This window comes from Coffea arabica, chromosome 2e (genome assembly GCF_036785885.1).
Source record: "Coffea arabica cultivar ET-39 chromosome 2e, Coffea Arabica ET-39 HiFi, whole genome shotgun sequence".
NCBI classification, from domain to species: domain Eukaryota; kingdom Viridiplantae; phylum Streptophyta; class Magnoliopsida; order Gentianales; family Rubiaceae; genus Coffea; species Coffea arabica.
Genome location: NC_092313.1, coordinates 70,228,859 through 70,243,734, shown reverse-complemented (window position 1 = coordinate 70,243,734; position 14,876 = coordinate 70,228,859). Strand labels below are relative to the sequence as shown.

The window sequence follows — 14,876 nt, the reverse complement described above, 5'->3', positions numbered from 1 at the left end:
TATTTTATAATTCAAGTCAGACTTATAATAATTATATAACTCTCTACATTATAAGAAATATATAACGGTTAAAAATTAAGCAACTTAACACGGAAAATATTAGCGCTCCTGCGCAACGCGCAGGCCGTCTCACTAGTTATGTACTAAAAGGTAATCTACAATGTCACAACACTTTGCATTGGTTTCTCACAAGTCAACGAGCATATTGTACGCAGGTCACAAATATTAGGGTGAAAATCACTTTTTGTCAAATATTTACGCTTACTACCACTCTTTCATCAAGTATAATTTAATTTGAAAATTATTAAGCTCAAAAAAATTACTAAAAAAATTATTAAACAATATTTTAATCTAAATCACGATATTAAGTATAAATGCTTGAACTCCAAAAACTCCTTTATGTTGTTCCGAATGGGGTTTCAATTCCACATCTAGCCCTCGGACCCCAAGACACACCAATACCTAATAGTCTATTTTATAGTGGGCATCAATTTGATGATCTTGTCTTTTGTCTTCCCCCATCAAATTTCTTTTTAATTAATTTTCTTTTCTTTCTTTACAGGTACATGGAATAAAGTTTGAAATTCAGATTATAATCACAAATCTAAGAACCAATCATGCATTAGACAAAGACATTGCTAATAATATAGGATGTCTAAATCAATATGTAGAGAATATCCTTATTTTGGACAATTGTATTTGTATACAAGAATCAAATTGGATATGGTGAGAATCATATTGCTATACTATTTGGAATTCCTTTGCCAGTTATTCCACTTTCACTCGTAGGGAAAAGCAAGGTGTATGGTATGTTAACTGGTCCAACCCTGTTTCTCCACTTTGGATCACCATTCATCTGTAGAATTTGATCCTCAATTTCAGACAGAGTTTGTCCAAATTTTTTAAAAGCTTCAAGTGGTTCTGTGTCCTTTGTCCATTGAGGATTCTCCCTTTGTCCGAGATAAACTTCATCAGTAGTGTGCCTTGATAAAATCTCAATGGTGGATAGACCAAGTAGAGTCTGGAATTGGGCTGTGATAGTTTTCAAGAAAGCCTTGTCAGGATTAGACTTCAGCTCTTCATACTCAGGAGTACCAGGTTCAGGCATGAATCTGCGGCTTGTGGTAGGACGATTTGGCTGATAACCAGCATATGGCCACTGACCAAAATTGGTTGCTGCATGAAGAGCAGAAGACAACCATATTATTATAGTGCATGAGTCAATTAGTTCAGTGATGGTCTTCATTCGTGGCCACCATGGTTCATCTTTCTTGTCAGCATGCCCTTTTTCTCTTACTTCTTTCCAGCAGGATTGGAGTTCAATGTCTTCTTGAATCATTTGATCACTTTTGTAGTAAAAGGAGCAGTAGTCTGTCACCCATGTTTTGATAGCTGACCAAATCTTCAAGCCATCGACAGCATAAGGATAATCCTCAATTAGTAAGCGAAGGCCAAAAGGGGAAGTTGAATCCTTGACTGCCATTTTTCTGAGGGAAATGGAAACAAAAGTAAGACATTCATTGGTAACTTCAAAATTTCCACTCAAATTATATCATGCAGACATTCATCAGATCACAGAAGAAAAAGTTAAATTTTGAAACTTGCCTTTTAACAAGATCAGCAGGAAGTGCTTCCTCAGGAAACACCCAATCCCTGTAAAGAAAGGATGACATTTCCATCGCATACCTTGAAGGGAAAAGTGTGCTTTCAATAACTCCTTTTGCATTAGTCAGAATCTGACGACCTATAGCATTTATGTTCATCGTGTCGCGGAAGTGAGGATGGAGAAGCTTATAAATAGGGTGAAGCACACTTAGCTGCCTGTTTGTTGCAATCACAATTGGCTCAATTACTGCATGTGTGCGCAACCTGTAACCAGAATGAAGTATGTGAACATCAACTATTTTCAGATTAGAAAATTACTTTGCATCAATAATAACAGAAGCTTTTACAAAATGTCTTATACCAGTGTGTGATGAGCTGATGAATGCCCGAGTCATTTACTGCAACATAAGCTTTAGCCAGTTGCCAAATGGCATTCTCAACTCCTTGTTCAGCAGGTGTATATACTTCGCTAATAGCGCCAAATTGATCTCCATCTGGATGTGGCAAGCTTAATTCAATTGCTACTGGCTTTAAAGTTCCATTTTCATGCAGAAAGAGCAATGTCCTTGAAGCATAAGTTTTCGTAGGTGTAGCATTTATTCGCCTCAGATATGGCATAATTGTGTCATGGTGGTTCAGAATGAAAAGAAGATTTGTTTTGATTGCCTGTTGAGAGAAAATGTTACAGAATTTTGAATCACTGAGTGATGAGTAAAATCTGTTCTCATGAGAACCAATATCTTGATCGAACATGTCAATGGGATCCAAATTGAGCTATTATTCATACCTCTTCAACTGTCAATCCATCAAGTTTATTCTCTATGTGTTCTCTGGTTATTGTACTAGTATGATTTCCATAGACATTAGGATCTAGCTTGCTCACTGGAGGGAACTCCTGGAGAAAATAAAAAGTATATCAGCAAATGCTGTGAAATGTAGGAAATTATATGTCTCTGTGCATAGTCCATATTTGCAATTTCTAATAGGGTTTGAAGTCTACCTTGAGGGCACTGATTATCACAGGATTCAATCCAGCAAGCATTTCTCTTGCAAATTCTTCATCTGTCCTCCATGCAGATCTATCCCCTGTAGCAAAACCATTAGAAGTCCTGGGCATCATAAGTGGCATCTTTTGAAAGTATTTCCACATCTTTACGTATATAGTGACTAACAAAAGTGGAAGATAGAGAAAGCAATGGGAAACTGGAACTTCTGGATTACCTTCAATAATCTTTGGCAATGGATATTTTAGAAGTCCTTCACCATCTGTTGGCAGAACTTGCTTGAGAATCTCGAGAGAGATGTTTTCAGTTAAGCTTTTAGGTAGCTTGATTCCTCCTTCGTAGATTTTCTGCATATCTTCAAAGCTGTCAAACTCGCTTGGTGTGCTGTCAAATTGAGCCTCCAATTCAGAGGAAAGTAACTGAGAAATGGATTTTAATCCATAAGCAAGGAAGTCTGACATCTTCAAGTGTCCGAATCGCTCATCTCTTGGCACATAAATATTTAGGCTCATAAGCAGTGGCAACCTGCTCTCAGATTTAGGATCTGATGCAGGAGATGGAAAAAATCAAAATGAGTTCAGGGCTCAACGTTTTGGAGAATTCTGAATATGTCATCAAACTCTATTGGCAATATTGCTTGAACTATGTTACAATTATGATAAACTGACCAGTCTTAGTGGGTGGTCTCCCTGTTCTTCCCCTGCGAGGGTAAGGATATTCAACAGATCCTCCCAGGACTGGACGGACATAGCTTGGATCATTCTTGTCAGGATCTCCCAGATCATTGTAATAAGCATAATCATATATCCTGTCCCATTCCTTGCGCTCTCCAGTTCCATCTCCTCTCAGGTTTACTAATTCTGCTTCCCTATAGAACTTCAGTGGTTCTGGAGTATTATGTGGAAGATATGCCTGCAGAAGCATAACAGTTATGTGCTCAGTATAACAAAAAGACTCCATTTTATCCAGGAAAACATTCATGAACGTGTTGTCAAGAATCAGTGAGATAAAACTAACTCAAGCTCATAGAAATGATGTCTCCAGCTGATCAAGATCAAAACACTGAAAGGGAGAACATCTATTAACTTAAGACCATGCAAAGCTATTTCCCTTTTACCCATCCAAGAATTTAATTCCACAATGCCTATCTTTCTTTTCCAATATCCTTTTTACTGCACCACCTCAGAGACCAAAAATCTCTTCTATCAGGTATTCTGCCATTCTGTGTTTAACATGTTAACACCTAATACCTGATTAGAGAAGAAAATGCGGTCTGTTTTGTATTTATCAGCTGGATAAACCCAAGAGTTGCAAACAAAATTGATACGCTCATGTCCCGGAACATCTTCTAGAGTTACTGTTTTAAGGTAAAACTCATTATGGTGAAGGTTCTTTATGATAAAAGCTCCTGGAGCTCCAACTTCTTCATCCCAGTCAAATGTGACATTGAAGGCTGATTCGCCAGCCGTTAAAGAGGTGAGTGTAGTGATCCACTTCTCCAAGAATGCAGGAGTCCCTAACTTGCCTTTCAATGCATTCCCTGCAAAGAAACATGAGAACATCCAAGGTTCATTTTTTTTTTTTTTGGTATTATTTAATGTGATACTTTTTATCATGTGATATAAGCGAGATAAAAAAAAAGTCATTGACAATATAAAAAATGTTCATTGAAAAACATAGGTAGAGAATAATACTATATTCCAAATAGAGCAAATTTGTTTGCTAACCAAATCATAACCTTCAATTCCAATTATGCATATCTTAAGAAACAAGTCAATTTTCTCTCGTTTCAGTAAACTGGAGCAATTGTCACGTTCATTAAGACCAAATTATGATCAATGAATACCAAAAATCAAGTAGGATTTTGGTGTTCCTTTTACAGTTTGCTTGAGTTCTGAGGGATTGGACACAGCCTGCAGAAGGTATCTTCTTTTTTCCTTGGAGCAACAAAGTGCACTGTAACATAATAACGGGGCGCAAATTGATATGTTATAAAAATCTTGGGGTAAATAAATAGTATTTTTGAGAATAAACTTTGTAAAGATCTGAATTCTTGGTCCATCTATTTCATGCATAAAATTTTTGTGCTATGGACGAGTTCTTCAAAATTATATACTAGAAATTCTCAGGCCCGATTTGATCAAGACCAAGACTTTTTCTGCTTTTTTTAAACCTTTTTTTCTCCCTCGATTAACATCTTGAAAATGATCCTAATTTTGAATCTACGAAGCAGCATCTAATAAAAACAGGACTTCATGAGATCCTCAAAAAATAATGACAAGCACAGTCAATCAATAATATCTTAATCACGTAAATTATTCGTGAACATATGAGACACATTTTTTCTCAAAAAAAAAAAAAATTACGTTTTTCGTAAACATATTTTTTAAATCACTCTTTTATTTCACATATATCAAAGGAATAATTTTAGAAACCTCCCTGAGGTTTTTAACAATTTCACTGAGCTCCCCTGAATTTTGAAAAATTACACCTACCTCCCTTGATTTGATAGTTTTAGTAACAAAACCTTAAAATAATATTGACTTGGTCATATTTTCAAATGAATACCCAAAAATACCCTTGTGTAATGAGTTATAATTTATTTTCCTATACAATTATAAGATTATCTAGTATAATTATAAGGAAAAGGTGCCAAAATTTTCATGTCCATACCTATTATTTGATGAACAACTATAATAATAATTTTATCACTATGATAGGATACTTTTAATGGTATTTTATTATGAATTTAGATTTATAAGATAGAAAAGAAAATGTTAAAATAATTCATATAGAGTTTATAAATTTTTTGAGTAGTGGGATTATCATAATTTAGTAGTAGTTTTGGGCCATTTCTTTTTTATTTATTGTTAATTTTAGTACCAAAACTAGAAAAAAAATTTCAGCAAAAACATTGGATTACATGTAAGTTAACTCATCAAAAAAATCACTAGTTCAACATTTGGTTACAATAGAAACTAGAGATAATAGAAGTAACTCTACAGTTTTTTTTGGCAAAAAATTTTAAAAATAAATAAGAAGGAAAAGGAATGAAAAAATAATTTTAAAAGCCATTCTAAGTATAAGCATACCAAACAACAGAATTTCATAAAAACATTTAAGGGTAATATTATCATTTTAACTGATAAGGAAGGTATGTGTAATTTTTAATACCTCAAGGAAGCTAAATAAAATTGTTCAAAACCTCAAGAGAGGTTTCTGAAATTATCCTTATATCAAATTACTAAAATATATTTTTCTATAAAAACTCCATAAGATAACAATCTAAATAGTTCTTAATATTATAGCACCTCATAAATGGAGGACCTGCCAATTGTCTCGTCGGATAAAAGCACTAATAAATATTCATTCGTTAGTAATATACTCTCTGCTGACTTAAGGGCAAATAGATCAAATGGCCAGTTTTGAAGATACCAATTCTTATATTTTTTTTTGTCGCAACGATAACATTTGTATAACCTATTTTAATCTAATCTAAAGGAAAGGAGAGCCGACGAAACCGTTGTAGAAAACTATTTGAAAGTGACAGCCACAATTAAGTGGCATGTTGTACCCTTGACCTCCTACCCCACCTAGACTTAAGTCTTGGTGGTACCAATTCTTATACACTACTCTCTTTCTGGGAACTAGATATACATGAATAAGCCTCATTGAGTAGGAATGGAGCGGTCTGAATGGTAGTTACATTTGGACCATACAAAGAAAAACTGAAAAAGTGCCAAAGGAATGGTGCAGGATGCTAGAGACCTGTCGGTAATGCCACTTTTTTGAGTGTATACATTCACATCTTTTCTGTATTAGTAAATTGTATCGAAAAATTCTCTGGCATCACACTCTCATTCTGGGATGATTGAATTTCTTAATTTAGACTGGACAAAAAAATTTAATGACCTGATAAAAATATTCTGTTTAATTGTTGCATGCAAAGATCAATGAAGAGATGAACCGTGATTCATTTTGACCTTTAGTTAGTGATGATAAAAAAAAAAAAAAACCATTCTCATTAAGGTGTGTAGAGCTATTATTGCTCTTTCAAGCAGCAACCAAAAGCGAAAAAATGAAAATAATTAAAACTTTAGAATTACAAATAAATAATCAAGTATAATAATAGTGATAGAGGGAATGTAATTGAAGAAAATCAAGAAAGATATAATCAATGTAAATGTATATAAAGTAAGAAATTAATAGGTTAAAATTTACTACGAATAAAGAAGTATAGAATGATAAAAAATAAAAATTTGTTCATATTTTAGTAATGATAATAAATAATCAATGTAACAGTATATAAAGTTGGGAATTAATAAATTGAAATTTGCTATAAATAAGAAAGTATAGAATAATAGGAAAAAATGAAAGTTTTTCCAAATTTTAGTAATGGTAATAAATTATCAATCCAATAATAGGAATAGAGAATGTGATTGTAAAGAATTAAAATAGGAAAAGTATTAACAAAAAAATAAAATAAGGCCCAAATTATAAAAAATGTGTATAAATTAGGTAACTAATAGAATGTTTAAATTTACTATAAATAAGGGACTAAAATAGGATTATAATTTATTGGTATAAAATATAGATAAAGAATAAAATCTACCAAGAAACATAAGCAAACACATTTTACCAAAATACAGCTAACTCAACAACTTACCAGAATAAGAAGTGAATAGCAAATTAATATGTGTGTGTATGAATGTATGTATGTAGTCTGTATATGAATTTTCTAAAGATTAAGGTGCAGAGAAAAAACTATCTATGTGTGCATTAACATTGCATACTTTGTCTAAATTTTAATAATAGTAATAAATTATCAAACCAATATTAGGAATAAAGAACGTGATTAATTATTAGAAAAGAAAATACACCAGTTGATTGACAAAAAGTAAAAAACACAAACATTAAAAATGTCCACATGGTAAAAAAAATAGATAGTCTACTTATAAAAAGTTAGAGTAACCAACTCAGTAACCTTCCAAAATCAGAACTGAATATTGTTTTATTTTATATATATATGTGTGTGTGTGTGTGTGTGTGTGTGTTATCATTTACAGCATGGGGGACCTGCCAGTTATCTCGTTGTAAAAGCACTAATAAATTGTCATTCATTAGCACTATTATCTTCTATGCCGACACAAGGGCAAATAGATTTAATGGCTAGTTTTGAAGGCACAGCAAATAGGAACCAATTAGTACCATATACTAGTGGTTGTATGTCTCTTTCTGGAAAACAGATTCAGTACATGAAAACCTCATTGAATAGGGAGGGAGCTTTCAGAATAGTTGTTACACTTGGCGCATATAAAGAAATATTGAAAAAGTGCCAAAAGAATGGTACAGGATGCTTAAGACCTGTCGGTATTGCAATTTTTGTGGGGTATGTATCCACATCTTTTCTGGATTACTAAATTGTATAAAAAAAAATTCTCTAGCATCATTCCCATTCTTGCTAGAATGATTGAATTTCCTAATTTAGTCTGACCCAAGTAAAATTAATGACCTGATAAAAAAAATATTCCATTTAATTTTTTCATGCAAAGATCAATGATGAAGTGAATCGTGAGATGTTAAAAAATAAACCATTCTCATTTAAAAAATTTTATAATATTTGAACAACTAGTTTTTGAAAAACTCTTGAATCCAAACAGAGGTGACCAGGTTGGTGGGAAGTTTGTCTCTGCAGACGTATGGTCAGTAATATAGGTTGTGGCTGGTGGGCTCGGAGAAGAAAGGAACCGTAGAAGGAGGCAGTGGTAACTGGTAAGACAGGCAAGTGTAACAGGCCAAGAGAAAGAAGACAGGAAGGCAAAACGTAGATCCTGACTCTTGGGCTACTCCAAGTCACGTGTTGTAAAACTTTGAAGGCACACAATTTCATGAGTTTCACTTTACCTAGAGAAAACCTCCCCAAGATTTTGTTGGTTTCTTCCCATGTGAAGTGTCCGTAAAATCACTGGCAAAAGCAAAAGCTTGTGCATTGGGGGGATGACCATTTCTACTAGTAGATGAAAAAAAAAAAAAAAAAGCAAATGATCTCGGGTGCTATTACCAAGAAACATCAAATTTTAATTTTTAATGACGAAAGTATCGAGCTAAATATATCGTTTCCCGAAGTGCTAATTCCTGGGGTTTGAGTTTGACTAACTGCAACATCCACGCTCCATACTAGGAGTTAAATTATCACAGGCCGGGATGAACTATAATTTGATGACAGGAAAGAAATTATCTATATATGGAGAGAGCAGAAGGAAAAAGAAGGTAAATGTATACCTGAATGATCAGCCTTGACAGAACTGATAAGCTGCAAAGAGACCTTTTTACCAAGAAACTCATCAAGCCGATCAACAACTGAAGCAGTGAAGTCATTGAAGTCCAGCACGTTCTTCTTCATCAACACCACTGTTCCTTTGATCTTCTTCTTCGTCTCATGATCATGTTTGCCTGTGATGGCGTCCACAAACTTGTCCAGCATCTCGTTCTTTCAAGAAAAACAGAAATTGGTAGTAAACAAAGAGAAAGGATAGGTGATGGATTTCTCTGGAAAAGAACTGTTTAAATAGAGCAGTTGTCTACTTGTCTTGAATCACACGGGCAGAAATTTAATAGCTTGGTTCAACTTGTTGGCTAGGAGTGGCCGCGTAATTATTAAGTTTGTGACCTGAAAACTTCTACAGGATAGAAACTGTATCCGGATTCTCTTAATTGTGTCTAATTTTATTACACTTTGCGTGCAAACTTGCACGAGTTGAACTCAATCGAGTAGCTTGTAAACTCGTTCAGTCAAAACTCGATCTCGAACTTGTGTTCATCGAGTTCGAACTCAAGTTGCTTGACGAGCTCAATCTCAAGTCTAATATATGAAGTTCAAAAAATCGTCGAGATTAATCCAACTCAATCGAACTTCACAAATAATTTTAAAATATATATTTATTTATTTATTAATATGAATGCCTATATTGTTCCTTATTTAAAATTATACAAAACATAAATTTACATTTCTTAAATTCTATTAGACACAATTAAAGTTGATTGAACTCTAGTTAAGCTCGATTAGGGTCGATTTGCATGAGTTCAAACTTGAGTTCAAGTCAGACAAAATAAAATGGAACTCGAGCTCAAATTCAAGTTTTTTAATGCACAATTCAAGCTTGACTCGATTCGATTGCATCCTTGACTTTATATTTTTTTTTTCTTGTTCGTCATGTATAATTTCACTTGCAATGTTATCACAATACATAACCAGGCAAATTTTCAAGTGATTGAAAAGTAATTCTTTCCGTAGTATCAAAAGCTAAGGAAGGTGAGAAATGAATACTAGAAAGGGCAATATTGAAATTTTATAATTTCACTTGAAACATCATAACAATATATATAAGAATGAATCTTATATATACTGACAATGTATATACTATCACAGTTGAATGTATGAAATATGCAAAATTTGAATTTCAAATTCAAATTCAGATGATATGTCATATATCTAATAGGAAAGTGTACGTACTGTCAATATATAGAAAACTAATCATATGTATATATATATATATATATATATATATATATATATATATATATATATATATATATATAATAAAGTCATATTGTCATTCTTATCCCTTCATGTTTTCTCTTTCCTACGTGGCTTAACGAGACGGCAAGTAGTTTCTTACATGACTTGCTCCTTTTTTGTTTAGATATATATCAATTCTTATTTCCTATAAGAATTCTTTATATTATATGATTCTTACTTCCTACCCAAAAAAGAACTGGAAAGTAATGCGATATAAATAAAAGAGACATAAATATCTCTATTAGATATATCTCCAAATTCATGCCAATAATTTGTGTACTGCATAGGGAACCGAAGTAAATAAAAATTGTTATCACTACAAGAAGTAGAAAAGTAACTAATTTCAAAAGGAACCATTAATAACAGAAGTCAATATCTGATGTTGGAAATAGGATTCTTAATAAATTTTATTATTAAGTGCGTTATCAAGACATAGTGCATAGTACGAAATTTATGGAAAAGAAAAAGTTAATTGAATCCAATTAACTATATGTATTTGACCCGTACGATTAAATATAAATTCCTATTTGAGCACGGGTTTGTAAATTCCTATAAACCCGTTCATGGTTAATCAAAACATGCCGGTTATACTCATTGCTAGGTTATAGGATTCACAATACATCTCTACCCAGATGGTGGGGAGTATTTAGTGTGTGGACCCACACCATAGGAGTCCATGCACTTAAAGGACTCGATATAGTTGAGGTGGTCTTTCAAGGTAGGTAAAATCTGTCTTGAGAACGGACTTTTATTTCCTATAAAAATTCTTAATATTATAGGATTCTTATTTCCTACCCAAAGTTACGTACTATAAACAACTTAAATCAAGATAAACATACTTTTAATGTTCTTATCAATATCTCTTTATATTCTTATCAATTCTTATTTCTTATGCCTACACTATATATAGCCTCTAATATATTGATTTCAAGCATCAAATTCATGGTTAGGTATTTTCAGTGCAAGTGGTTGGCACATTAAAGCATCGATTTTGGGTTTCCACTCCTCTTGATTATCAAGTACATCTTCTTTCAATAAATATTTTTTTAAAAAAAAGGCATGTTGATCTTCATTTTTTTTCCACTCCTTTTGTTTTTTTTGTTTTTTTTATGAACACATAGGATTAGTAATATATCTTGAATTAGTAATAAATTTCTCTTATATTTCACATATTATATCTCACATAATATTTTTGCCTTTAATTTTGATAAATCATTATCAGATTAGTAGGACCAACAATTAATACCAACCTGGAGCATCTTCTTCCCAGATCCCAATTAGTATAACAGATGATTCTAATCAATAACATTTCAATACACTTCATATGAATCATTCATCAAAGGGTTCAACAAAAATCACAGAGGAAGGGAATCTTCATAAAAAGATTTGCATGAGAAGGTAGATTTAATATACTATTTTACTTTCTTAAATTATAATCTTTACGTATTGTTATACACAACTTTGAATGCGATAAATCATTTATTTTTTTATACTTAGTTATCCTGCTTTACTATCATACAGTGATAATGGAAAATTAATAAATGCTGATTTGCACGGACAAATCGAGGAGAATATTCAAACAGAAGAAAAACAAAAACAAGTTTCTGAAGAGTAGAATATTATTTGATACTATTTACTGAACTTTTTATTTATTTTCAAGCTTTTGAATGTTATGGTATTGTCGAATGTTATTTTTTCCAATTTTGAATTATTATTTACTGAATTAGATGTTCAAATTTATATTATTAGAATACTTTATATTACAATGCGTATATAGTAATATACTTAAGAAAGGTTATAATAAAATATACATTAAATTTGTATTTCATATCGACATTTTTTATAAAATTGACTAAATAGTTTGTTATTTTTCAAAGATTCCCTTTCATTGAACGGGTACAAAACTAGTTCTATATATAATAAGGCAAACTCTTAAGTACCAAAAATTAAAGATTTCTGTATTATCAAACACGAAGTGTAACTAGAGTGTGAGATGTTTGATTTGTATAATGAGATAGTACACTTTTTTCTACTAGAAGTTGCACTTTCATGCTATGTTACACTTTCTTTTGGGACAAAGTGCTGCAGGTATTCAATGCAATTCATATTCTGCTTCACTAAATATGAGCCAGCTAACCAACTCTCTCTAGAGGAGTTGGTCACCACATTAATCTGAACCCTTGACCTCCCATCAATGTGCCTCAATATGAGGTTTGTCCTGAATCCATACGGGTGTGAAGTGCTGATGGTAGTTCAGTCCCCGTCAGGTTCCCCTGGCTCAGTTGGGCTTCCCCATAGAGTAGATTCACCCCTCCCCTAGGAGTAGGAGTAGGCTATCTAACTAGGTAGTCAATTCATCCCCTCAATACTCGGATGCGATCTGTTTTGAATTCATCCCCTCTAGACTCGGATGCGATCTGTTTTGAATTCATCCCCTCTAGATCTGTTTTGATATGTTTTGAACTTGTTAAGCATTAATAGACCCAACATATCTTCACGTTCAGGGCTGAGAAAAGATACAAATGCCAAACTTAGAAAGGAAATTATTTTGTTAAAATGAGATCCCCCTCCCCCTCGCCCCTCGCCCCGCGCCCCCGTAGGAATAGGAGTAGGTTAGACATGTGCCGTTACGACAAAAAAAAAAATCTGAACCAGCTCAAGAATTAATAATTCAGGAAAAACTTGTTACAGTAAGCTTACAATTCAAGATTTTCCAGCTCTCAAGCTTATCAATACCAGTTTTAAGCAAAAGATTTTTGCGTAAATTTTCAGGTTTTGACTTGCAAATAAATAAACTTTGGGTAATGCTATAGTGTCTATTCTTGACCTCCCTCACCCCTCCCCCTAGGAGTAGGAGTAGGCTAGACATGTGCCGCTACAACAAAAAAAAAATAAAAAATCTGAGCCAGCTCAAGAATTAAGAATTCACGAAGAACTTGGTACAGTAAGCTTACAATTCAAGATTTTCCAGCTCTCAAGCTTATCAATACCAGTTTTAAGCAAAAGATTTTTGCGTAAATTTTCAGGTTTTGACTTGCAAATAAATAAACTTAGGGTAATGCTATAATGTCTATTTCTGACCTCACGTGTGGATCTCATTTTAACAAAATAATTTCCTTTCTAAGTTTGGCATTTGTATCTTTTCTCAGCCCTGAACGTGAAGATATGTTGGGTCTATTATTGCTTAATAATAGAATGCATCCGAGTCTAGAGGGGATGAATTGATTACCCTAGTTAGATTAACAGGTTATCTTTTGGAAAAATGTAAAATTAAGAATACTTAATTCATCATCTTATTGTTTGTGGTACAAATTAGAATGGAATATCTATTTGCCGACATTTCATAAATAGCTTATTTTTTTCAAGAAAAATGATGATAATCCATCCTTACGCTTTTAACTTTTATTAGTACTAATAACGTACGTCATAATTGATATGTTACTTTTGATGATAATAATTTACATGTAATTTTTCTTAGGCAAATGATATTGATACTCCAAAAAAAAAAAGTTACAAACACTCTACCCTTACTTAATATTGCTCAAAATGACATAAACACACATAATCTAGATTCTTTAACAAGTAAAATGCCAAAATTACCCTTACTTATAATTGTTAAAAATGAAATAAACTGTTTAATGACCATCTTGCATTACTATTATGGAAGCCTCCACACTGTTGATTAGAAAATTTTAGTCGTTTGAATTTAAAAAAAAAAAATTTAACATTGTTTAAAGTTGTAAAAATCCACCTAAAAAATAATAAACAAACTCAAAAGTGATAAACAATTCCAAACTACAAAATTTAGTACTTTATTCAAGAACTATTAAACAACTCATATCAACACGATATTTCTAAAATCATCGGTATTAGGAAATTTTTTTTTATTTTTAGCTGTACAATAATTTAAAACTAATTTAATAGTAGGAAAAAGTAAGGGAATTGAAGAGATAAAAGTTATTGATAATTCACTTGAAACATTATAATGGTGAAAATGTATGCACTGTTAGTATATAAAAGATTAATCTCATATATATATATATAATAAGGCAAACTCTTAAATACCAAAAATTAAAGATTTCTGTATTATCAAAAGCCGATGAGAGTGAGAAATGAGTATTCAAAAGCGAAAAATTGAGAATGTACAGGATCTAGGATAAGAATGGTGAGTATGATAAAGGATTAGAATTTCGTATATTATGTTCAAATACGAAGAGTAACTAGAGTGTGAGATGTTTGATTTGTATAATTATAAGTGAGATACTGTACTTTTTCTACTGGAAGTTGCCCATTCGTGATGTGTCATTCGCCTCCAAAATATTTCATCCATTTGGGGCTACTACAATTATCAGTGGCTGGGGTCAAAAATCCATCATCCCTCCCCTCACCTTTGAATCATCTTGTGGAGAGAGATAGGATTGTTAACAATTGTTTAATTTGGAATTTAACAGCTGTGAGATAAATCTAAATGGAATTTTTTAAAAATATTTTATAAACTAGTTTTCTTGTTTTACTCGTTTGATAAGTGACCGGATATCTTGAAGACAGGGATTGGATGCTTAGGATTATCTTGAAAATGGTACAATGGGTTAATTCCACTTTGTCCCTCCAAACTTTGGACGATTATCCACTTAAGTCCCTAAACTTCAAAATGGGACACTTAAATCCCTAAACCCTTATAAAATGGG

At 32.5% G+C, this 14,876-nt stretch overlaps 1 protein-coding gene across 1 annotated transcript; it reads right to left on the bottom strand.

The window, feature by feature from the left end:
* Positions 1–622: 622 nt before the first annotated feature.
* On the bottom strand, positions 623–9,240 carry LOC113732838 (probable linoleate 9S-lipoxygenase 5). The gene is made up of 9 exons (XM_027258826.2): positions 8,892–9,240; positions 3,860–4,149; positions 3,278–3,521; positions 2,827–3,153; positions 2,606–2,691; positions 2,393–2,500; positions 1,967–2,271; positions 1,606–1,869; positions 623–1,487 (listed from the first exon to the last, which is right to left on the bottom strand). The coding sequence occupies exons 1-9, from the start codon at positions 9,091–9,093 to the stop codon at positions 734–736; spliced, it is 2,580 nt and encodes an 859-aa protein (XP_027114627.1). The 5' UTR covers positions 9,094–9,240; the 3' UTR covers positions 623–733.
* Between the last annotated feature and the right edge of the window lie 5,636 nt (positions 9,241–14,876).